The following is a 25662-nucleotide window of genomic DNA, read 5'->3' as shown; positions in this document are numbered from 1 at the left end:
ATTGATTTTTCAAAATGCGTTCCGTAAAATATTTTGTATGTTGCTGAGATGACGTGTATTGAAAATTGGGGGATAAAAGTTTGATACACCCCGCTGGAAACTAAAGTATTCTCCAAAGACTATATAAGCTATGTAGCGATTCTCTTTGCACGAAAGGAAGGGGAAGCGGCTTAGAAAATCAAACGTACGTATGTATTGATTGTTTGTTTACGGCATAGGCCCTTGTATTTTTCTCATTCTTTTATTGTTCATTTGATATTATTATACGTGTTTCATAATATTTGGTCGTCAAAGTTTAAAAAGACAACGTTATGTTTCGTACGTACCATCTGGAATTTACCATAATTTAGAAGCGAAGAAATTACTAGGTAATTATTCCCTTTTTTTCTCTGATAGTATTAATTGTCTGATAAACAGGTCTACTGACCCCTGAAGATAAGCTTCCTTTAGATCAAGCTTAATTTATTATACAGTTCAATACTCTGTTCAATGTAAGTTACTAACACGAATATTATTTAATTTATAAAAGTTGTACACTTAAATGTCTCAGAAGAGTGAAGATGAGACTCCAACTGAAACACCAGAACGGCAATACATAAATTTCATAAAAGATCGTTTGGAGAAACATGGTATACTCAATCTACAAAATCTCACTGGACATTTATCGTCAGTTCCGGCCCGCGTGCGCAACAAGTTTGGCACATCCAAAAGTTGTTTGAAAAAATTTATCAAAGAACATCCAGAAAGCTTTAAGCTTGATAGAAGAGAAAATGTGGAAATAGCTATAGAAACTAGCTACAATCGTTTGGATAGTATTTCTTCGGATGAGGGTGTTTCTATTCAGAAACTAATAGATGAAGCGGCCTCTATGGATGCAAAATCCAAAATTAATTTGAGCCCTGGAGTCTTGAATTCGAATGATGCGGGATCAATAGAGATACCTCACCCCAGAGATGACCTACCTTTTGAGTTAAAGGAAATGAAGGGAAAGGTTTACAGAATTTTTCAAGTTTATGGGTTCATTACAGTAAAAAATCCACGCTTACAAGCTTCAGTTTATTTTGATCTTCAATCATTTGAAAATGGTAAATTGGAATCCTTCACTGATGGTCATTTGAAAATTGGCGAAGGAGTATATCTAAATGCTCGTAAAGGTCCTGATAATTGCGAAGCTCAGTACAGAGCATCTTTAGTTTGGCGCCCCGAAAGTACGGAATATTTTCAAGTTTTTAGTAATGTATCGCAAGAATCGGATGCCAAAGAAATTAGAGGATGTGGAAAAATTCATAATTTATTTCCCAAGTACGGTTTCATAGCGAGAAATACGCTAGTTCGAGATAATGTATTTTTTCACCTGAATAACGTAGTCATACCAAATGAAAAGGAAGTCAATTCGTTATTAGACGTTTTTAAAATTGGAGATTTTGTTAAATTTCATGCGGTGCCGTCTGAACAAAAAGATTCTGCTATAAAATGGCAAGCCTCTCACGTTTGGTTAGATCATTCCGCTACCAAGGATGGAAATGAAATATTCATGTCAGATTCAGAGTCCTACGATTCGGCTTCAGATAGAAATGACGATGAAGGAGATTACGTGGAAGATTTAGACTCTAAAAATAACAGCCTGGATTCTGAAAATTCTTTACTCTCTACTAAAAGGCCACAAATAGGTATTAGTAACCAGAGTTCGAGTGCTGTTTCAAGCTTGTCACCCATTGCATTACCATTCTATTCATCATCTGTATTGGCTGGTCAAATCAATGGAGATGTACCAAAATCTGTTACAAACCAGATTGGTATAATAGCTGCTAAAACTAAAGATATGGCTGTTATAATATTTGGCGAGAGATATATGCACCGATCGATTACTTCATTGGATGTAATGTATATCAACTGTGGTAAAATCAAAGACTTTCTATTGGAACTTGGGGAAAATGCGAGGGTTCATTTTGACGCTGTTTATCAAGCGAATGGATTGTATGAATGCAACTGGAAAACAACATTAGTATGGATAGGAAAAAAGCCAGATTTGACTGTTAAAAAACAAGTTGCTGTAGGTGTGAATCACGTTGAAGCTGCCTTAACTAGCTCAACTAGTTTGTCGACAACTGATTGGGCATCGGTCGTAGAAATGGAACAGAGACACTTGGATAGTAGTGACAGTCAGTTGAGCAAAGTATCATCGACTGACCCCTTGTTTATGTCTCACAAACTAGAGAGCTCAAAAAGTCAAACGGACCTTGATAAATCAAAATCACCTTCACCTAGTACATGCAGTCTATTCCCTCAGGAATCTAAGACATTGCAGATAAATCAACCCATTTCTTACGGTACTCAATCTAGATTTGCTAGCCAGTTCAACTTTGCAAACCAAGGAGACACTGAAACGTCTAGAATATCTTCGCAAGTAAGTTGTTTGAATTTACAAATTGAAATCTCCATAAAGAGCTTATAAGAACTTTTTTAGACCTTCCCTATGGGAATGTTTTCTATGAGTGCCACACCATCGGGTATGGTCAATTCTTATCCGCATTATCAAACCAAGGCATCTCTTCACTCTACTCACCCACCTCATAACTCAAGTTCTTTTATGAACCATCATTATCTACATAATCCCACCAATAACATTGTCAATTATATGAACGCTTCAGGTATGGATGGGTTTAAAATTATCGCTACACTCTGTAGCTTTCTTCCATTATTACCTTTACAGAGCACTCTTTATTAGCATCAAGTTATTCTCCCTCGACTAGTACTGGAAATTTTTCAAATCCTTCGCAAAATCCTTCGAGTATATCACCTCCTTCTCAAAATGCCATTCTGGTAAATGTTTTTGTCTAAACATTTCTTTTTGGGGAATGATAATAGAACCGTGATTTTGTACCTTCAATAATTGAGGTTATGTAATTGTGACCACAAACTTATAATTATAATTCACTCCATTCCGTACGTTTTTTTCAAATTTTTATGGAAGGTCATTGTAAGCCACTGGGGTTTCAATATCATTATATTTCTAACTAAACCAGCCCCATATATATTGCAATTGCAAATTCATCTAACAAATGTAACTTCTATATTGCTCAGGAAAAGAAGGTACAAGATTTGATGCGTCAAGTGGAAACTTTGATGAAACAACAAGATACTCCCTGCGGCACTAATGATAATGATAGATTTAACATTAGACCTAAATGCTATAAAGAAATGGCAACACAAACTGACGACTATCCCTCCAATGAGAGATTCTCTCGCCCTTCGAACAAAATCACGAGCACTAAACATGTTCAAACTTTCAGTACTGGGCGTGTTATGTTTTCGGAACTGTATCTGGATTCCTAATTTAAAAACAAATCCAATTCAAAAGGCGAAATAGCCAGCGGATCTTATTAGGTAAATGCCATACAAAGCAGCTTCTCGTGGTTGTCAAGCAAAATAAAACACCCTTCACCCAAGCAATAATAAAAAAGAATCAAATGAATTGAGGGATACCTAACCAAATTGTGCATTAATGCTATTAAGCTGACACTTGCAAAGTATTCTTTCAACTAGGCACGGTAATTCAAGTACTTAAAAACAAAGAACTTTTTAATTTGTTGGATAAAATAATTGGGAGGAATTGAATATCGTGAAGATGACACCGTTTTGCTGTCAAGCAAATTCAATTAAAATTTTTATTTTTGTAAAAAAATATTCTTGTACATTTAGCGTACCAAAACTAGGGTAGTAGGTTTTTAAGATTTGAAGTTTCGAAAGACCATATAATATTTTGCTGTAGGTTAAAAAAATGTATCAAGTGTTTTGCAGTTAAGGAAAAGCTAGGATTGTTTTACACACTTGGTAATTTCTAGTCAGTGGGAAAAAAATTCACAATTATTTGTAATAATTTTGACTATAAATGTTTATAGTTTGAAAGTAGTCTTGAGTGAAAATGGCATAAGTTTATAATACGTTCCTTGTTTCTATTGTAAAATGTTTTACTGTTAGCTTTTGACGAATTGATGCATCGCAAAAACGAGCAGCGCGTTTTTTCTTTAGAGAACCAATAGACGAACTGGGTGCTGCCCAGAATGAAATTAATGTTAAAGGGCCAAACTGAAATTGAAAAATTCACCAAAATTTAGCACGCGGTAGCTGATACGACCAATCATATTCTGGAAACTAGCGCGTGAAACAGGTCAAATTCAAACCTCTTTAAAGGGCCACACCGGCGTTTGAAAAAGGTGGGTGAAAGCAAAAAGCTCCTCCCTTTCCCTACCTCGTGATAGCTGATCTGACCAATCTTATTCTCGCATTTTTTAGTCCCATATCCGGAGCCCACTCGGTAAAGTAGTAAAATTCAAACGGTGTTGTGGCGGCTTTATAGATTTTTGGTTGTATTAATGGACCGAAAATGGCGAGTAAGGTCTTTACAGAGTCTGTTGTGAATAGCTAGATCTCAGTAAAAAAATTGCTTGCAAAAAATTTGAAGTGTCAAAGACGATGTTATAGACTTATGTTAATTGATTGTAAAAATGTGTCATTGACATACATTAATGCCATTCCCAAGTCTTAATAAGAATACTATACTTTTATTCCACACGTAATTTACAAAATTCAAGATGAGTGTCTATGAGCTTTTGAAATAGTATATTGTGAAGTAAATTTTTAATTTACAAATTATTTTTAATATTATGAAAACAAAATTTTCACATGTCACTGGTATGTGTTGTTTCGTAAACCTTGAAGGTTAACAGCATTTTAAAGCAACTGGTTGCAATGAACTTCAAATGGCATTTTAAGAGTTACTATAATATATTTATAATAATCAATTTTAGTACTAAAAAATCATTAAGTTTATATATTTCCCGAAAATTTTATAACACGCAGTTAAAAAAATATTGTTATAATATTATGTTCTCAAAATTTATAAATGTTTAATATTCACTTGAGAAAATAATAAAGACCAATTTTAAATTGTAAATTTTATTATTTTTTCTCATGGTCGCGTTAATTGTTAAGTTTTTGACGCGTACTTTTGACTTTTTAACCTTTCTGAAACAATAGGGTTTTTAATTTAAAAGCCAAATAATTTTTAATTCCTTTAGGTGTCGTTTACCTTAAATAAAAAAAACCTAAACGTAGTTTTTGTGGATGTTTTGCTTAAAAGCTAGGCGTCCTCTGGCTCTCCATAACGTTTGCGTTTATATTCCCAAAGACTGTCTCCGTTTCGTTTACGGAGAGACACTGCCTGGAAAATAGCATTTCCGGAAGTCGAGTGCGTCACAAACGCTCGAAAGCGGATGTCGAGATGCCACAGGTACAATAATACGCGCGGCTCTTTTTGTTCGCGGCTTTTGAGTAAACATCGAACCGCCCAGAGATTTTTGTGCTTACTTCCTCGTTTTAGTACTTCAAGCACAATGAATGATAGTGGCTAACCTATGAAAAGATGCCTTTTTTTTTGGAACGAGGTAAACCAATTTATTATTTTGGTCAAATTGGACGAGAAAAGATTGATTCCGAAATCGCATTTTGTTACGGGTCATCTTGGTACCTCCATCCCTAACCGAAAGTCGTACCCTTTACCTTGATAACGTAGTTATAATACTAATTAATATTTTGCTATGTACCGTGTTATATTTTTACCAAAACTTTGTACACCCGAGACAAGCAAATAATAGGGAAGTTTCGCGGGTTAAACCACGGAATAATGTTACCTGGATCTATTTGGATTTCGTCTATTGGTAAGATTTTTCCGTTGCTTCAGCAAATTTATGATAAACCCCCTTTTTCCTGGCTAATTCACGGGATTTGGTGGCTTTTTAAAGTGGATAATTGAGCGAATATCGTTTTCCTCGGTGCTTTATGGAAGAGCGCCGAACAAGATTTCGGTCTATTATATTTGTAAAGAGAAAGTGCCACTTTATACGTTCGAGTAATCTTAAAGAATGAATCGAGAAATTTCTTCACAATTTTTTTCGTCCGTGAAATTTTTCCGACTCCCCTACATTGATATAATTTGAATTTTTCCTAATAAATTGTCATACAAATTACCCGCACGGCTTTTTTTGGTACGTTAACGTTAATTTCTGACGACCTAAATGCATTGACCAGAGGCTGGTGTGTAGTAATAAAATTTTGAAAGTAAGCGCCGTATGTTACAATTTCGCAGAATCTCGCTGTGAATGAACCTAGTTGATCGCGCAGCTACTACTTTTAAAATAGGTACGGTTTCAAAAATTTGTTTGTTGGTTTGTGGATTTCCTGCGTTCGGTCTATTTGATAATTACAATAGAAGTTTCTCCCGTAGTTCGTTTCGCCTTTCCATTCTAGCATTCCAATACTAGCTGGTATATGAGAAACAGCGTAATGGAACTTTGGGAAATATCGTGATAACGCGTCTCTCACTCGTTGAAAATGGGATACTAATCTCAAACTTTAATTAAAATGTCGTTTTTGCGGTGTTTGCTAGTGGTTTTGGCCACTTTTGCGGCCACGACGCGGGGTTCGGTCAGTCTGGACTGCGAAATAACTCTGTCCAATTGCACCCGAATGGTCCAACCTTTCTTGGACGATTCTCGGTACATGTTTCCCACCACCATGCGGGATGTTGACGTCATGTGCAAGTAAGAATCGATACGGTTTCAAGCCCGTGTCACTCCATCCTCCGTTTTTGGGATAAGTTATACGGAGTTGCATTGGCGGAACAAAGTCGTGATTTTTATACGAATGTCTTGTAGAGTTTGGAGTCGTTTCGTTGACTGTGTACGAAAATTTATGGCCAAGTGCTCGACAGAGGATCAACGCTCTAAATTTCACATGGCGGTGGAAAACTCCTTACACACGGTTCACGCCATTTGCAGCTCTGATAGGTATCAAAAAGGTACGAAAATTTACAACCCGAATGATGAAGACCGCGTAACTAAAGCCGAGTTTTTTCTTTCAGAATATTTAGAAAACTCTGATTGTTTCAAGAGGGTTTCGATCAACGAATGCGGTAACTATTACCGTTCCATGATTCAACAAGTAACCAATCCTTTTTCAAATGACGAACATATTTGCTGGTAAGTTAACGCGCGGACAACTTTTTTATTGTTATTTACGAGGTCGGACAGTTCCGAAAATATAGTAAGGAAAATAACAATTTAGATTACATTGAAAAATGTAGGCTTGCCGTCGGGTCGGGTTTGAAGTAACCCGAACAGTACTCGGCGGCCAGCCTAGACAAATGCTTTAGTTAAATCCCTTTAAATTGAAGTTCGTCACTGAAACGCCATCAGGGTGTAAATTTGTAAATGCGATGAACGGCGACCGAATGACGTATTTTAAATGGACTTTAAACTTTCCCTTGAGAGTCCCTTTAAGACTCTTTAGTCTTTGGTAGTCGAGTTTCGTGGGCGAGCTCCAGGGACCTTTGTTACGCCACGGTCTCAAAGTTCTGTCATATCTATTGTAAAGGCGGGTAATAATGTTAGTTAAAACTCGAGAACTGTGTATTGGAATTGATGATAGGAGACCGTTGACGCGTGGACAATCATTTTTTATACGCGTGAGTAACATTTCAGTGACTGTCGAAAGATTTTTTCCAATCAATAGTACGGGGTTGGTAGAATAGTGTCCTATTGACTACGATCAATTGAAGGAAGGACCCATTTCGACTCACTAAATAATCATAACTATGGTGCTTCATTTGACAGCGCTTTCAGTCAGTATCGACAATGCGCTGACGATCTATTAATTCATCAGTGTGGAAATAAAGGGATCAAGTTATTGGAAACATCGATGAACTACTTCATTTCTCGATGCGGGATGAAGTTTTTCAGGTATGTATTCTTCAAGATTGACAGTGACAGTGGCGTGCAAAGCCAAAAAAATGGTTGACCTTTATCTATTTCAGTATGTCGTATCGTTGTCCAACTGCCCCGCCACCGTTGGAGACTAACAGGGTTAGTTTGTATTCTGGATCAACGCCGATTCCAATTATTAGCACGCCATCTTCGATTCATACCAACACTACGCCTTACTCCTGGTCTGCGAGGACGGTCATTTACACCTTGCCGACTGCATTTGGCAGCAGGACATCCAGGGAAAACAGTCACGGGACAACCATCGTTATACAAAATCAAATAATCTTAACTAATTTATTGTTTTTAATTATTGGTTTATCTCTTTTCGCAGAATAATCATAAATTCTTTTCGGCTTTTAAAAATCCAAAATTAACACTTTTTTTATGATACATTTTGTACCAATAAATGCACGTCTTTTTTATATGAAAATTGTATTTTATAAATTTGGTTTTCATTTCAAAGATAAAATAATATAAACAAGATATCACGGACATTTAAGTACACACGATCCCCCCGATGTATTAAATATATTTTAAATATTAAATTTAAATTCGAACAAATTTTCAATCATCTTGTACATTAACTTAATAATCCCAGGAAAATTCCCCGAAAAAGAGTGTATAGTCCGTTTGTTTAAAATCATAAAATAAAAATTATTTAAGTTCAAATTAAAAAAAAACCCAAACTGTTGACTATTAGAGGTAATATGGGACTAGGTTCATATTTTAACAGTCATGCAGGGCCGTCTTTAACCTATTGGAGGCCCTGGGCACATTAGGATGATGGGGCCCCTATGACTTGGACAGAGCACTATTTTGTTAGAATAGATTTTTTCGAAATAAATTTGTTTTTCGGTAATAAATATAAGTTATCGTTTGATGATCTGGCAAGAACTAGGGGGCCCCTATCGATCGCGGGGCCCTGGGCACGTGCCCAGAGTGCCCAGTGGGAAAGAGGGGGCTGCAGTCATGTAATTTTCCTTTAATATCACTCTTAAACTCTTTTTAAAGTTATTAACAGTTTGAAGGGATTTTAAAGTACTATTTAAGTCATTCCATGCTTTGATGCCCTTGTCTTTAGTACTTTTATTAATATAATTTTTGTAACTGTTTCCGGCGAAGAAATTTAATTTAATAGCCAAGAAGTAATATTTCCGAGAGCAAGGACCCTCAAGTTATTGTTTATATAGTGCTTGTTGAAATCTAGGAGCAACAAACACAAGGAGAACGCAGCTAGCCTTTAAACACGCTAACGAAGGGTTGTGTACGAATTTCATTGGACGAGCGTCACGAGCCTTTACGCTGAACGTTTTACGGGCGGGGGGAAGACAATTTCCATATTTTCCCCTTCCGACGGCAGCAGTCGCTAAAGCGTCTAGTCAATAAAAAACGTACACAAGAAAATCCACGAGTGGGGTGTTGTGTTTGTTGCTCCTAGGTTGAAATAATGGAAACTTTTCACCTGTAAACAGAAGTTACAGAACATTGTGTTTTTGCCAAAGACTATTTATAAATAGATAGGCGTGTTCAATGGCTCAACTTGCATACGATAACAAACACTGGTCAAAATTTTCAGAGTGCTACTAATGGCGCCTCTAACGGCTGGTTCAAGGCTTCTCCCATGTTTCGAAAGTGTTAACAGTTTTTTTTGTATGGAGACGCCTGTCTAGTAAGCGAAGCGTATATATAATCTTTGGTTTTTGCCAAGCCTTAATATGTCAAAAAAGCTACGTGGTTAAAAGGGAACGCTTGTTGCTGCCGTAAAGGTGAAAAAATTTCCAATTACTTTAACAAGCACTATATAAACCGTGACTTGCAGGTCCTGGCTGTCGGAAATATTACTTCTTGGCGATTTCCTTGGAGGATAATTTATTAAAGCGTCTATTGGTACGAAATTCAAATATCACCATAGTGCGTACGCGGGTTGTGGGGTCCCGCGAATTGGTCAGAAATCTCACGTAAAACTAATTTTTTTCAATGCAACCGAAAACGTAGTTCAGAAATGATCAGTACTAACTAAAAATTTAATTTTCAACCAAGTAGGTCTTAATTTAAAAAAAGAATGTAGATTTAAAGTCGAAAATCGCCAAAAATCACTAAAATGAGCAAATGTCCCACTTCCGGGGGCCCCATCTCACAAATGTTAATAGCTGAAAACTATTCGTGAGTTCTGAACCGTTAAGAGAACGGCTTAGGACTAAGCTGTGACGTCACGCAAAAGTTCTGGATAGTTCAGAACTTTTGGACGAATAGTTGTGATTCGTACGATTTGACGTACGCAGCCCGATGTGCAGACGAATTTTAGAGATTTCAACCTTGAGTTCCGGCCAGTACTTGCTCTTGAGCAGGTACCATTTAGAACGGTTCCGAACGGTTCAACAAGAGGTTCTTGTCTGCGAATAGTTTGCATTTGGGTAGTTCTAGAATTTTTTTTGCCGAATAGTGCGCATGGGGACTGGTTGAACGGTTCAGAACTCACGAATAGTTTTCAGCTAATATTTCCAATCGATTGACGTATAATGTGTCTTTGTACCTCTAACGTACCGCGAGAAATCATGCGAACACCGGCGGCGGCGGACACATAACGTGAAACTAATACACACAAATCCCAAGAGAATGTGTGTAAAAAGCCAAAAATAGCCGTAAACCAACTGGGTGGGGTGCATTTGGCCGACTCCGCATTTGGCCGACTCCTCATTTGACCGACTTTTCATTTGGCCGACTGCTCATATGTCCGAATGCCCATTTGGCCGACAGCTCATTTGGTCGACTTTTCGGTCGGCCAAATGAGCAGACCATATGGCCGACTACTCATTAGGCCGACTACTCTTTTATCTGAAATTCTGGTCGGCCAAATGAGCAGCTCGTTTGACCGACTGCTCATTTGTCCGACTACTCATTTGACCGACTGCTCGTTTGACCGACTGCTCGTTTGGCCGACTGCTCGTTTGGCCGACTGCTCGTTTGGCCGACTACTCATTTGACCGACTGCTCATTTGGCCGACTGCTCATTTGAACGACTGCTCATTTGACCGACTGCTCATTTCACTGACTCTTATACTATAGCCTGTCCTTATCTATGTCTTTAGTGTTAGGTTGACTTATAGAACGGGCAATGTATTCTAAGCATTGGCGCCTGACGGCGCCGCGCACTCGCTTCGCTCGAGCGCTGGGGGGCCGGACCGGCGCCCCCCCAGCCCCGTTCTTTATAACCAAGCTGGGCCTTCTAAAACGCGACCTAGAGGACAGTACCTAGCCAAACGCACCTAGTATCGTCTAAATGACATATGAGTAGTCGGCCAAATGAGTAGTCGGCCAAATGAGTAGTCGGCCAAACGAGTAGTCGGCCAAACGAGCAGTCGGCCAAACGAGCAGTCGGCCAAACGAGCAGTCGGCTAAATGAGTAGTCGGAAAAATGAGCAGTCGGTCTAATGCACTGTCCATTTGGCCGACTGCCCATTTGGCCGAATTCTCAGTCGGCCAAATGGACAGTCGGACAAATGTTCAGTCGGTCAAATGAGCAGTCCATTTGGCCGACTGTCCATATGACCGACTTCTCAGTCGGACAAATGTGCAGTCGGCCAAATGGACAGTCGGCGTAACGTGTATTTTGTGGTCGGCCAAATGAGAAGTCGGCCAAACGAAACTCTCCCAACCAACTGACATAAGACCGACAAAAATTCGAAAAACGCAACTAACAAGGAGAGTACCCGAGGTGTTTATTGCCGATTTTGTTCAAAGTCGGGCGTAATATAGACCTATATGAAATATGAAATTTCCCAAAAGGAGACGTTGCATTACCCATTCGATTTGCAATGGCAACCAAAAATGTTTTTGACCACTTAAAACAAGAAAATCTCCATTTTAATTTTAAAATCACGAAATGGGTTATTTTAACCACATTTAGGTATATTTCATAAATTTTGGTAAATTGGAACATTTTTGGGCTTAAATTATAACAATTTTTGGGTAAAATAAGGAAAAAGTATTATTTTTGTTTAGAGTGGTCCAAAACATTTTCGTTTGCCATGGCAAATCGAATGGGTAATGCAACGTCTCCTTTTGGGAAATTTCATATCTCATATAGGTCTTCTACATTACGCCCAACTTTGAACAAAATCGGCAACAAACACCTCGGGTACTCTCCTTGTAAGTGGTCTGACAAATTTTCAACCAATAAAATTGCTAGTTTCCATAGTTTTCTTTTCCCGTTTTTTTTTCATATTCAGTACTTGACTCAAATCCCGGTTTTTGTCACCTTAATTTTCGTAACGTAGTTTTGTTTAGACTTATGTATTTAAGTACTAACAAAAAAGTTTTAATACAAAATGAATTATCAAGGAATACTGTGTAAGTGAGATTTTCAGTTGTTTATCGTTTTAAACGAGGTATTTAAGGTGCCTTTCCAAAACGCAGCTCTTAGCTTCTGACAAATGTTTTAGGTCGAGAAACCTGAATGACCGCGATGTTCCCTCAGTTTCACTTATGGATAGGGTAGGATTGTCCACCATCTTGGAAAACGGTGGCGATTCTGTTAAAGCCTGTAACTCGATAACTAATTAACTGAAATTACTTTTCATTAATATTTAGAAACTAGGTTTATCTTGCTTCAATAAAAAATTTAAGCAGCTCATGATAGTGAAGTTGGGGAAATTCCTAGACGTTAGGGTAAAAGTCAATTTCCTGGGTTGTTGAAACAATGTCATTTTATTGGACTTTATTGACATTAGCGTTGAAAATAAATGCTCCACACAATAAGATTTCAATCCTCTGCTAGTTTCCTAGCACTGGCTTAAAGGGAATATAACCTCTAATATTACTTCTGCAAATTTTTGGTGTATTGAGTTGAACTTACTGTTTGGCTCCCAGATTGCTTATAACAATTTGTTACCCAACTATGGGGCAAAGATAAAGTCTACAAATTTTGAAAGGATTCATTTAATTTTGGTAGCTAAACAATCTTCGGGTCAATATTGTAAGCTGTTATTTTTTATGGTTTTTCACTCAATATGTTGCTACAAAAAGTACTGCAGAGTTTTGGTTGGGAGATAACTACAATGTCAAAAGCATTTCATTACTTAATTTTAAAATTCTGATTAATCTCCGACACAATAGTACACTTTCCATTAAGATGTTTATCAAACTGTAACTTCATGTAACATTTGTTAAATCAACTTATGCTATCTCTTTAAATATTTTAATATGAATTATTAGCAACATTGTAATTTTAAATACAGGTTCTCCTCAGTGGACTATTATTTATGCATGAAAATATTCAATAAGTTTTAACACTAAGATGATTAAATTGGCCATTTCCATTGGTTCTTAGGAGGTGTTTTTAGCAGTGGTTCCCATGGCTTCCACGAAAGCATTTTTCTTGCTAATATCAGCTCATTCTCAGCCTGTAAGATAAGTTGAAAGTACTATTTTTCAGAATCTTTGTGAAGGGTGGTTTACTTGTAAAATTAGTTCTTCAACTTGTCCAGAATTAATTTTTTTCTCCAATTGGGAAACATCTGACTCCTAGCAGACAAAAACAACAATTTTAGAGCTATTTATATGGTGGTTATGTAAATTAAAAACGTGTACCGAATTAACGATTGCAAGTCTTTGCATGACAATAGATTGAGTATGTTTGCGATACGCTGCTGATTCTGGCATTTGATTTAAACATCCAATTATTTTCCTATATATTGCTTCAAGAGACTGATGGTAAAAAAAAAAATATCAAATGTAAAGGCTTAGAGGTAGTTCATAAACTTTGCTTTTTGAAATAAAATCAGGCTCCTACATGATGTGGGTTTCTAGCAACATTTAGTCCAGTCAGACCCGTAGTCTAAAAATTATGTAAATTAAGATAATATCGGTTAATTATTATAAAAATAAGAAAATGTACAAACTTTCTTCAATGCACCAGCCATCTTGGATTTTAAGGTTAAATTTAGTTAATTACGTAGCTCACAGATGGCGGTAAAAATCCATTTAATGCTATATAGATCATAGATGGCAGCAGCCCGTTATTGTGATTTAAAGTTCTCTTGGTTCTATGTAGATGGCGCTACAGTCTCTGTAAATAGCTCAGTTGGGCGTTATTAAACGGTGAATTTTTAACGTTCTTTGACTCTAGACTAAACGTCCTTGCTTTTGCAAGCGCGAGGCCGTTTCTACTATAGTTTTTATTTCAGACGCAATGACCTAGTTTAATTTTCTTCCATTAAATCGTGATTTTCAAGCCGTTAAAGCGAATAAAATATGAAAACAAAAGTTACCAGACGTATAGCAACGACAAAAACCCCTTGGGAATAATTTAAAAATAAAATTCAAAAATATAGATCAGGTTATACGAGTAGTACATTGACGGATTTTCCCATTCTACACGAATATATTCGTTTTTAAAATATTACCTACAGCTTCGGTAAATTATTATAATTTAGAAATTTATTTTTAGAAGGGCTAATATTTTAATAAGAATATGGAAAGCCATATTTAAGGGCTAAGAAATGTGTTTTTCATATTGGGAAAAATTTCGCAATATGACGATGTAGGGTTATTAGAGAATTAATTCTCCCAAATGGCGGATATTTCGAAACTTTGTTTTTCGTTTCATCCGTAATACGACGCAATATTTTTTAAGCCTTCGCTTAAAGTAAACAACATTAATTACGGATTTTAGGACTACTTTAAGAGAGAACTCGAGAAAATGGAGAGTCGGGTGGGGCGCGTTATAAGGACAATGGCAGAAAAATCATTTGGGCGGCGCGCACTGTTAGTCCTGGCGCCAGACGTCCCAGCCAAAGCGCCTTCCATTTTTGCTCCAATAATACATATACGTGTATATAAAAACAGCTTTTCAGTGGCTTTCCCGCGCGCGATTGTTGCCAGCATTGTCACTTAGAGCGAGACGTCCAGTATTTACCCCTTTGAACGCTTTTTCCCCACCATAACTTTCGCATTCAATTTCAGCGCATTGCCGCTTTGATGACAATTTTATTCTAATTTTTCTTCTTTGGCAGTCGTCGCGCGTAAATGAGCTCCAACGGTACGCGTGCCCTTTGCGAATAAAGCTACTTCATTCCATTCTAGAATGAAGATATTAAAAATACACTAACTCGTTTTTATTGCCTAATTTGGCGAAATAAATATGTTAAAAGGATGTAAAGCGATCCAGGTTTTAATTAAAGATAATTATTAAATGAACTATATAAACAAGACGTAAATAATTTTAAAAATGCATTGAGATCCCTAATAATCCGCGGCGATAGCGCTCGCTCGCACCATGGGCCAAATAATGATGACGACCACGTGTATTATTTTTGAAAACTGCCCCTAAAAAATATGCCTCCAAAATGACGTAGGTCCGCGATCGCGCGTTTTTCCCAATAGGGGGCAATAGTGGTCGGGTGTTAGCGCTATTGGACGGGTTTTTCGCATAGAGTCATGTCCTGGATTTATCATTATTTGGCCCATGCTCGCACACAATGGTATATTTTTCTCGACGGACCTTGACGCTCGAGCGTACTTCGAAAATTCGTCGGCTTTTTAATCACAGAAACCAAACACAGATGGCGATTGTGTATGAAAGTGTAACGATCAACGAAATTATCCGAAAAAGCCTGCACGATTTTACGAACCTTGCCGAAAAAGTATTTTCGTTGAGACCAGATTTGACAACTAAAATAAATGCTCTGACTACTAAATTTAATCGAAATCTGGGGGCTCACTAGTCAATTTGAACATATTCCCGCGTTTTGTTGTATTTCGTCTGCTAGTAATTGGAATTTTCGCGTCTTCGTCTGCCATTTTGCCAAATATCTAAAAGGAACACGCAAAAATTGGCTCCGAGAGCGGTAAATGGAACACGAGAAACTTGATCGGAGCAGATCCGAGACTATGTTAACTGAACAAACCACTACGTGAGAGGGGAGCGCGCGCAGAGGGGATTTTTTATCTCGTAGATAAGATAATCATCAAACTATTCACACCAAGTAATTTTAATCGGTCAATCTGGCCGTATATTTCTGTTAGTAAACAACTTCATTGCGGTTTTTTTTCTTAGACTTAACATCGATCGTGATGGATATTGAATTCTTCTTTTCGCTCTGTTCTTAAAGAGGAAGTTTCAGACTCTCCCTTAATTTGATCTTTAACTTCTCGTTTAAAATCAATAGAATGATTGGTTATGTTTAAATTATAATTTCCGGAGCGGATGATCTGATCACGGAGAACCTTAAACGATTTAAATTTTTGAAAACACCACTATTAACCGTCGATACAAAGTCTGTTATTATTCAAATATATTCTAATTTTATATTGTTGATAACTATTTAAGCCTTGGTTCGAAATCTTTGTACGACTGTACGTACGAAACCTAGTAACTCAAAAATAAAGGGAAATTTTTGTCTTCAAACCGATCTACTTGTAAAGTGAAATGTATCAAACAGAATGGATATAGCGACGGAGAAGAATTAATTAATTTAATCGGAAAACCCGACCACGCCATTTATAACTTATCCATTGGCGCTGCTAGATTTTCACTTTCCTCCAAGGCTATATTAAAATATTTCTGGGGACTCCACCCGTCTGGGATGCCGACTTTGGCGCCGCGATCGCTTTTTTTATTCCGTGCCCGTTGGGGGGAGGGGGGGTTACGTTCGGGGGAGGCGGAACTGGGGAATTTCCCATCCACCCTTTTGTACTTATAGATGGTACGTGCGTCTCGTTAATGTTATTAAGGATTAAAGCCTTTTCTTTCGGCTTTCGAGAGCGGTGTTCGGTGACACTTTGATTCGACTATAGCGGTCGTTATGATGATGATTATTATTTGGGGAAGAAAACGGGGCTACGGATGTGGGTCACAGCGAAAGGGAGAAAGGCTCCCATTTGCAGCCAAGGGCACCAACCGAGGAACACCTTCGTATCGGACTAACCCGAACCCACGCCAGCCGGGTTGCGCTTTTGATAATCTTTAGTTCTTTACTGGAACGTCCAGTTAAAAACAGGGTTGCCGGATAAATTAAGCCTAATATTGCCCAAATCGAATCGAATCTAATGTAATATTATTTAATTATCTTTATATATATTATTATATCATATTATATCATATTATTATACCATATTATATAGAATTATTTTTATTATATTATATTATATTATATTATATTATATTATATTATATTATATTATATTATATTATATTATATTATATTATTACATAATATATTATAATATATATTATTTTATTATTTTTGTTATATTATTTTATTTTATTATATTATTTTTTATTAAATTACTATATTATAGTATATTATTGAGCGGGGCGAGCGTAGCTCCCTTAGCAACGACTGCTATGGGGAAAAAATGCTGGTCCTGTGATATGTTTGCTCAATTTAATAACTATTTCTTGTATGCTTTTATTTCACGTCTCGCTCGCTCCGCTCAAGTCTGTGTCAAAATACCCTTTGGGGTTTTGTGACGTCCTAGTATTATTTTTTATTAAATTACTATATTATATTATATTATATTATATTATTTTTTTAAATTACTATATTATATTATATTATATTATTTTTTAAATTACTATATTATATATTATATTATATTACATTAGATTATATTATTTTTTTATTAAATTACTGTATTATATTATATAATATTATTTTATTACATTAAAATTAAAACATTAAATTATAACTGTAAGAAACGCCATTTTTACTTATACCATAAGTGTATAAGTTTATTACTTAAGTGTGACACTTCTTATCCTTCACAAGCAAAAGTTTTACTGAGAGCTATTCACAAGACAGACAGCATTACGGGCTTCGTCACAGTTCGGCGTCCATTTGCTAACGCGTCACACGTAGCCTTTAACAGCACCTCGCTAGGGGGGAGATTTTCCACTTGTGATGACGTCACACCGTTACTAGCTCTCAGTAAAATATTCCAAAAAGTTACAAACTTATGGAACAATATTATAGACTTATGCTTATACAAAAGATAATATAGACCTCGTACCCTAGATTGAAAATCACGGCTTCGCGCGTAGTCAACAGCGTTTACCCAATTCCTATCGGAACTCCGAAAACATTATCTCCACAGTTACCATGGTAACGAACTATAGGAGGCCGATTTTTCGTAGGTCACGTTCCGGAAGTAGGTAATCGCTTTCGTTACAAAACCGACAATCGGAAAACTCTCTTTGCTTCTACTAAAAAATAAATAACTTGCACCATTGATGTGAGTGCAAGAATTATTGTGCGCTTTGATGAGACAGTTTTTCTCAAATTTCTAATTTTCTAATAGAATCGTAACTAGAGACTTGGCACTACGACGTCAGCCGTGCTTTTATCTAAAGATTAAAAAAATAGTATACCAATATCATAGTATTTCGCAATGTTAAAGGCCGACTACATAGTTATTCGGTTTACTCTGTCTTTCACTGGAAGCTGGCTCGCTGCGAGACACGTATGCTATGCAAGCAGCCGACTACCAGTGAGAAACAGAGTAAACCGAATAAATATGTAGTCGGCCTTTAAGTTAAAAGGAACCACCTATGGACTGCATTCAGGGTTCATACAACATTTGGAAAATTAATTTAAATGATATTTCCAGGTTTTCTCCTGGATATTTCCCTGATATTTCTAGGTGCTAAAACACCGTAGGTTTTCGTTTCCAGACTCAAACGAATTTCCCGGATATATCCAGGTTTTTTTTTAAATATTTAAAATGTCCCTGATTTTTTTGGAAAGAATCTGTTTCACTGATATTTCCAGGTTCTCCAGGTTTGTATGAAGCCTGCTGCATTGTAAAGGATGATAAAATTTTATCATAGTATTTCGCCATTCTAACTGAATTTCCAAGCCGGGGGGAGGGGGATATACTGGAAGCGATGGGCCTCCAAAAACACCTTTGTGGGCCCCCGAGAATCTATCTGGCGACCATATCCGGGACCATGGCTACGTTCAGCAGCAGTCAACGAAAAAAAACCCGATGGATTTGATATTTTCAACCGATGAGCTTTTTCGTCATAATGACGTCGTAAGTTGCTGAACGCTCTTATTCAGTCATCGGTGTTTTTTAAAATGCCGTAGCTTTTAAAGTAGTTTTACGTCAGAAATGACGTCAGTCATCGGAAAAACCGACTCCTCCAGCCGATGACTTCGGTGAGTAACCGATGACTATCGTGACGTCAAAACCGGAAACGCGACCAAGCGTACAGTAGGAAACCGATGTCACCGATTAGTAATCGGTGAGTCTGATGAGCTCTGCTGAACGTACCCCATATTTAAATAAAAATTACATTATTGGCCACTCCTGCCTTTAATTAAGAGAGAAGGAGTTTAATAATGAACTATCTTGGTATTCGTTTTGTTTTTCGCGCTGATTTTGCCCGACTCAGTGTAGTGCAAACGTCTTTGGCCGTTGAAAGCTGTATCGTTGGGAGGGGTCCTTTTATACTCGCTGAAAGCAGATTTCGAGGGATAGCCTTTAAATATTTTTTTTATTATTATTCATGTAGAAGCAAAGGTTTAAATATTTTGAAATGTGAGACACCGGCGTAATCTGATGATTTTTATACTTTTTACCGAATTTAATAAGCGTTATTAATTTTAAAGACCTGTTTAAAAAATACCCTTTTTGGGTTTAATAAAATTTGTCAACCGGTTTTACCTCGATTTATTTACTAATTTCATCTCGGAAAAATATTAATTTTCAAGTCAAAATATGTTTTACCTTATCTAATTTGCCTATTAAGTGAATACTTTTCACTTGTTCTGGAACAAAATGAGTACACCTTTTAAATTAAAATATTTGCATGTTCTGGTGGATAATTTCTCTACACACAGAATCGGAGTAAAGTGACGTCATATAGCTACTCTCCTTACCCTACTCGGAAATACCAGTACAACCGAAAAGTAACTATTCACCCAATATTAGGTAGTTTCTTTTCGCTTGTTCCGGGATTTCGGAGTACGGGTAAGGAGAGTAAGGCTATGACGTCATTTTACTCCGATTCTGTGGTGGCGAATAATTCGAGTCGGAGTAAAAACGTTTTTCCGAAATGGCTGCCTGTGGGCTTTTCAGCGGATAAATTCTGGCTAGCAGACGTCAAAATCCGTTTTACTGTCTTTACACCCCCTTTTCAGAAGGAGTAAAAAGAGTAGCCCTTAATACTCCGGAACAAGCGAATAGTTTATGGGGCGGAGTAATTCTCCTCCCCGGAGCAGGTGAATAAAACGTTTTAAGGTAAAAAGAGTACACCTTTAGTCCGAGAACGGGCGAAAAGAAACCACCTCTAAGAGAAGTTTCGATTACCTTCTTTACTCTATCTTTTAATTAGAAGTACAAAGTATAAGGCGACTCCCAAGTGCCCTCGGCCAATAGTTTACGGTGAGGAGAAATTCTCAACAACGGACCAAGCTAATGGATTTATTTAGGGCAAAAAGTGTACATTTTCAGTTCCAGAGCCAGTATATACCTTATTGGGTACCTTCGGCGTTTCATATTTGGAACGTGATGTAAGAGGCTTACCGTATTTCAACGAAAATCTGGGCCGGAAATTTAAAATTTTGGGTCAAGATTGACCTCATTCCGAAACTGGGCTGGTACTCTTCCGTCTCTTTCTCTCCAAGGGGGGGGGGGGGGGGGGGGGGGACTCGTTTCGGGGTTGAATTACGGGGCGTTTTTGCCTTTAATCCTTTCGCGCGTGAGAAGATTTAAATTAAATTTCCAGCCTCGGCGACCATGCCCGCAGTCTTTCACCTCTCACTTTTAATGCTTTGTTTACTTTATGACTAAATCGACTGAAATAATTTAGAGAGGGAACTTTTCTACAGGGTGTTTCAAAAGGTTATGCAAAACTTTGAAGGAGTTGTAAGGGGGAGTTGAGAAGTATGCCTGTTTTTCCCCATTTTCCTACGATGAGTTAAAAGAGCGCCAGAGAGTTTCAAAGTGTGGCCTACTAGCCCCTGGAAGTAGGCGGCAACAAGCGCAAAACCAAGCAGTTGGATAAGTCGGACGACTGTGTGTCTTTTCTGCTGGGCTTGGGGACTGGGTTACGGTTACAAAGGACAAATTGATCTCTTGACATTTTGGTTTGTGTTGGTTGTACATAGTCAGTATATTGGTTGTATATATCATCCTTTTAATTTTTTTTTTTAATTTTTCAATTTTTTTATTTAATTTCCTTGTTTTTATTTTTGGCGCATTTTATATTTGTATTTAAAGTGCTAGCGTATTTCGTTTTTATGTTTTTTGACCCGCGAATCCAGTAAATGGTTTCCTCCCTGTTATAAAAGGGATTTGTATTTTAAAGGGAAAATAAATATTCATTCATTCATGCAGAAGGGACTTTACATACTGTTAAGTTACTTTTTTACGCTGGTTACCTCGATTTGTTTACAAAGTTCTTTTTTTACCTATCACACGAACCCAAACCTTAATGTTCGCGTTTCCCCGCTGCTTGGTTTGGCGCTTGTCGCAGCCTACTTCCAGGGGCTAGTAGGCCACACTTTGAAGCTCTCTGGCACTCTTTTAACTCATCGTAGGAAAATGGGGGAAAAACAGGCATACTTCTGAATTAACTCCCCTCAAATCCTTAAATTTTTTGCATAACCTTTTGAAACACCCTGTATACTATTTATAAGTTATTTATGTAGGTGTCAAAATAGCGTACGATTGGTCATATACAAAATTTGGTTAAAAATTCTAAATTCTTTTACGAGGGGAAGATCACTCCTCTTTCGGGTGCACATTTAAATCGTGTTAACCGCGAATAAATTTTTAATTCGAATTAATATTATTAATCTTTTTAATTTTTATTTAATCTTTTTAATTTTTATTTAATCTTTTTAATTTTGATTTAATCTTTTTAACCTTGATTTAATCTGTTTAATGTTGATTTAATCTTTTTAACATTGATTTAATCTTTTTAACCTTGATTTAATCTGTTTAATGTTGATTTAATCTTTTTAACATTGATTTAATCTTTTTAATATTGGTTTAATCTTTTTAATCTTGATTTAATCTTTTTAATCTTGATTTAATCTGTTTAATGTTGATTTAATCTTTTTAACATTGATTTAATCTTTTTAACATTGATTTAATCTTTTTAACCTTGATTTAATCTGTTTAATGTTGATTTAATCTTTTTAACATTGATTTAATCTTTTTAATATTGGTTTAATCTTTTTAATCTTGATTTAATCTTTTTAATCTTGATTTACTATTTTTAATCTTGATTTAATCTTTTTAATCTTGATTTAATCTTTTTAATGTTGATTTAATCTTTTTAACATTGATTTAATCCTTTTAATCTTGATTTAATCTTTTTAATCTTGATTTAATCTTTTTAATCTTGATTTAATCTTTTTAATCTTGATTTAATCTTTTTAATCTTGATTTAATCTTTTTAATCTTGATTTAATCTTGATTTAATCTTTTTAATCTTGATTTAATCTTGATTTAATCTTTTTAATCTTGATTTAATCTTTTAATCTTGATTTAATCTTTTTAATAGATTTAATCACGATCTATTTTTTAGTAATATATTTAATTTTAATCGTGATTTAATCAACGTAATCGAGAGTAAACAACGTAATCGTCATTAAACAACGTAATCGCGATTTATTCAACGTAATCGCGATTTAATCAACGTATTTGCGATTTAATCAACGTAATCGCGATTTAATCAACGTATTTGCGATTTAATCAACGTAATCGCGATTTAATCAACGTATTTGCGATTTATTCAACGTAATCGCGATTTAATCAACGTATTTGCGATTTATTCAACGTAATCGCGATTTAATCAACGTATTTGCGATTTAATCAACGTAATCGCGATTTAATCAAAGTATTCGCGATTTAATCAACGTAATCGCGATTTAATCAACGTAATCGCGATTTGATCAACGTAATCGTGATTTAATCAACGTATTCGCGATTTAATCAATGTAATCGCGATTTAATCATCGGATTCGCGATTTAATCAACGTAATCGCGATTTAATCAACGGATTCGCGATTTAATCAACGTAATCGCGATTTAATCAACGTATTCGCGATTTAATCAGATTTAATCAGATTTAATTGATCAAGTGTGCAAACTTAATCAGCGAAGTGAACTGTCCCTCTGGTTTTTACCTCGACTGGACTATATATGAAAACTCTTGGAATGAAATATCTAAATTTTTATAAAAATTCTAAAGCATGAGTTTTCTCTAGAATTAAATTTGAATGAAAACTCTTGGAATGAAATATCTAAATTTTTATAAAAATTCTAAGGCATGAGTTTTCTCTAGAATTAAATTTGAATGAAAAATCTTGGAATGAAATATCGAAATTTTTATAAAAATTCTAAAGCATGAGTTTTCTCTAGAATTAAATTTGAATGAAAAATCTTGGAATGAAATATCTATATTTTTATAAAAATTCTAAGGCATGAGTTTTCTCTAGAATTAAATTTGAATGAAAAATCTTGGAATGAAATATCTATATTTTTATAAAAATTCTAAGGCATGAGTTTTCTCTAGAATTAAATTTGAATGAAAACTCTTGGAATGAAATATCGAAATTTTTATAAAAATTCTAAAGCATGAGTTTTCTCTAGAATTAAATTTGAATGAAAAATCTTGGAATGAAATATCTATATTTTTATAAAAATTCTAAGGCATGAGTTTTCTCTAGAATTAAATTTGAATGAAAACTCTTGGAATGAAATATCGAAATTTTTATAAAAATTCTAAGGCATGAGTTTTCTCTAGAATTAAATTTGAATGAAAACTCTTGGAATGAAATATCGAAATTTTTATAAAAATTCTAAAGCATGAGTTTTCTCTAGAATTAAATTTGAATGAAAAATCTTGGAATGAAATATCTATATTTTTATAAAAATTCTAAGGCATGAGTTTTCTCTAGAATTAAATTTGAATGAAAACTCTTGGAATGAAATATCGAAATTTTTATAAAAATTCTAAAGCATGAGTTTTCTCTAGAATTAAATTTGAATGAAAAATCTTGGAATGAAATATCTATATTTTTATAAAAATTCTAAGGCATGAGTTTTCTCTAGAATTAAATTTGAATGAAAACTCTTGGAATGAAATATCTAAATTTTTATAAAAATTCTAAAGCATGAGTTTTCTCTAGAATTAAATTTGAATGAAAAATCTTGGAATGAAATATCTATATTTTTATAAAAATTCTAAGGCATGAGTTTTCTCTAGAATTAAATTTGAATGAAAACTCTAGGAATGAAATATCTATATTTTTATAAAAATTCTAAGGCATGAGTTTTCTCTAGAATTAAATTTGAATGAAAAATCTTGGAATGAAATATCTATATTTTTATAAAAATTCTAAGGCATGAGTTTTCTCTAGAATTAAATTTGAATGAAAACTCTAGGAATGAAATATCAATATTTTTATAAAAATTCTAAGGCATGAGTTTTCTCTAGAATTAAATTTGAATGAAAAATCTTGGAATGAAATATCTATATTTTTATAAAAATTCTAAGGCATGAGTTTTCTCTAGAATTAAATTTGAATGAAAAATCTTGGAATGAAATATCTATATTTTTATAAAAATTCTAAGGCATGAGTTTTCTCTAGAATTAAATTTGAATGAAAACTCTAGGAATGAAATATCTATATTTTTATAAAAATTCTAAGGCATGAGTTTTCTCTAGAATTAAATTTGAATGAAAAATCTTGGAATGAAATATCTATATTTTTATAAAAATTCTAAGGCATGAGTTTTCTCTAGAATTAAATTTGAATGAAAACTCTTGGAATGAAATATCGAAATTTTTATAAAAATTCTAAAGCATGAGTTTTCTCTAGAATTAAATTTGAATGAAAAATCTTGGAATGAAATATCTATATTTTTATAAAAATTCTAAGGCATGAGTTTTCTCTAGAATTAAATTTGAATGAAAACTCTAGGAATGAAATATCTATATTTTTATAAAAATTCTAAGGCATGAGTTTTCTCTAGAATTAAATTTGAATGAAAAATCTTGGAATGAAATATCTATATTTTTATAAAAATTCTAAGGCATGAGTTTTCTCTAGAATTAAATTTGAATGAAAACTCTTGGAATGAAATATCGAAATTTTTATAAAAATTCTAAAGCATGAGTTTTCTCTAGAATTAAATTTGAATGAAAAATCTTGGAATGAAATATCTATATTTTTATAAAAATTCTAAGGCATGAGTTTTCTCTAGAATTAAATTTGAATGAAAACTCTAGGAATGAAATATCTATATTTTTATAAAAATTCTAAGGCATGAGTTTTCTCTAGAATTAAATTTGAATGAAAAATCTTGGAATGAAATATCTATATTTTTATAAAAATTCTAAGGCATGAGTTTTCTCTAGAATTAAATTTGAATGAAAACTCTAGGAATGAAATATCTATATTTTTATAAAAATTCTAAGGCATGAGTTTTCTCTAGAATTAAATTTGAATGAAAAATCTTGGAATGAAATATCTATATTTTTATAAAAATTCTAAGGCATGAGTTTTCTCTAGAATTAAATTTGAATGAAAACTCTAGGAATGAAATATCTATATTTTTATAAAAATTCTAAGGCATGAGTTTTCTCTAGAATTAAATTTGAATGAAAAATCTTGGAATGAAATATCTATATTTTTATAAAAATTCTAAGGCATGAGTTTTCTCTAGAATTAAATTTGAATGAAAACTCTTGGAATGAAATATCTAAATTTTTATAAAAATTCTAAAGCATGAGTTTTCTCTAGAATTAAATTTGAATGAAAAATCTTGGAATGAAATATCTATATTTTTATAAAAATTCTAAGGCATGAGTTTTCTCTAG

At 34.8% G+C, this 25662-nt stretch overlaps 3 protein-coding genes across 5 annotated transcripts; 2 read left to right on the top strand and 1 right to left on the bottom strand.

Moving 5' to 3' along the window:
* Positions 1 to 143: 143 nt before the first annotated feature.
* LOC149941467 (uncharacterized) lies at positions 144 to 4890 on the top strand. 2 transcript variants are annotated; one of them, XM_090177883.1, is made up of 5 exons: positions 144 to 368; positions 530 to 2407; positions 2468 to 2651; positions 2729 to 2823; positions 3085 to 4890. In XM_090177883.1, exons 2-5 carry the CDS (start codon positions 542 to 544, stop codon positions 3334 to 3336), a joined length of 2397 nt encoding a protein of 798 aa, XP_090034009.1. In that variant the 5' UTR covers positions 144 to 368; positions 530 to 541; the 3' UTR covers positions 3337 to 4890. The 2 variants fall into 2 exon arrangements, with proteins under 2 accessions (XP_090034009.1, XP_090034008.1); XM_090177882.1 differs by having other exon boundaries at positions 145 to 368; positions 2714 to 2823; positions 3085 to 4888.
* A 704-nt stretch (positions 4891 to 5594) lies between these two features.
* LOC149941466 (uncharacterized) lies at positions 5595 to 8169 on the top strand. 2 transcript variants are annotated; one of them, XM_090178539.1, is made up of 6 exons: positions 5595 to 5720; positions 6449 to 6602; positions 6717 to 6859; positions 6923 to 7040; positions 7674 to 7799; positions 7874 to 8169. In XM_090178539.1, exons 1-6 carry the CDS (start codon positions 5687 to 5689, stop codon positions 8157 to 8159), a joined length of 861 nt encoding a protein of 286 aa, XP_090034665.1. In that variant the 5' UTR covers positions 5595 to 5686; the 3' UTR covers positions 8160 to 8169. The 2 variants fall into 2 exon arrangements, with proteins under 2 accessions (XP_090034665.1, XP_090034664.1); XM_090178538.1 differs by lacking the exon at positions 5595 to 5720 and adding an exon at positions 6157 to 6201 and having other exon boundaries at positions 6287 to 6602.
* A 4837-nt stretch (positions 8170 to 13006) lies between these two features.
* On the bottom strand, positions 13007 to 13815 carry ND-13B (NADH dehydrogenase (ubiquinone) subunit ND-13B). The gene is made up of 5 exons (XM_090177926.1): positions 13724 to 13815; positions 13615 to 13659; positions 13413 to 13529; positions 13281 to 13346; positions 13007 to 13225 (listed from the first exon to the last, which is right to left on the bottom strand). Exons 1-5 carry the CDS (start codon positions 13742 to 13744, stop codon positions 13124 to 13126), a joined length of 351 nt encoding a protein of 116 aa, XP_090034052.1. The 5' UTR covers positions 13745 to 13815; the 3' UTR covers positions 13007 to 13123.
* Between the last annotated feature and the right edge of the window lie 11847 nt (positions 13816 to 25662).

This window comes from Leiobunum rupestre, chromosome 6, assembly GCF_980474605.1.
Source record: "Leiobunum rupestre chromosome 6, qqLeiRupe1.1.hap1, whole genome shotgun sequence".
In the NCBI taxonomy this organism is placed as follows: domain Eukaryota; kingdom Metazoa; phylum Arthropoda; class Arachnida; order Opiliones; family Sclerosomatidae; genus Leiobunum; species Leiobunum rupestre.
Note: the sequence above shows the minus strand (reverse complement) of the source record. Positions and strands in the feature narration are given on the sequence as shown.

Coding starts and splice junctions, on each gene's coding strand:
- LOC149941467 (XM_090177882.1), top strand. CDS start 542: ATGTCTCAGAAGAGTGAAGATGAGACTCCAACTGAAACACCAGAACGG. Junction 2,408..2,467: donor CGTCTAGAATATCTTCGCAA/GTAAGTTGTTTG, acceptor GAACTTTTTTAG/ACCTTCCCTATGGGAATGTT. Junction 2,824..3,084: donor CTTCTCAAAATGCCATTCTG/GTAAATGTTTTT, acceptor TATATTGCTCAG/GAAAAGAAGGTACAAGATTT.
- ND-13B (XM_090177926.1), bottom strand. CDS start 13,744: ATGGCTGGTGCATTGAAGAAA. Junction 13,530..13,614: donor TTGCTAGAAACCCACATCAT/GTAGGAGCCTGA, acceptor TTTTACCATCAG/TCTCTTGAAGCAATATATAG. Junction 13,226..13,280: donor TTGAAGAACTAATTTTACAA/GTAAACCACCCT, acceptor CTTATCTTACAG/GCTGAGAATGAGCTGATATT.
- LOC149941466 (XM_090178539.1), top strand. CDS start 5,687: ATGTTACCTGGATCTATTTGGATTTCGTCTATTG. Junction 5,721..6,448: donor TATTTGGATTTCGTCTATTG/GTAAGATTTTTC, acceptor GGTGTTTGCTAG/TGGTTTTGGCCACTTTTGCG. Junction 6,860..6,922: donor CTCTGATAGGTATCAAAAAG/GTACGAAAATTT, acceptor TTTTTCTTTCAG/AATATTTAGAAAACTCTGAT.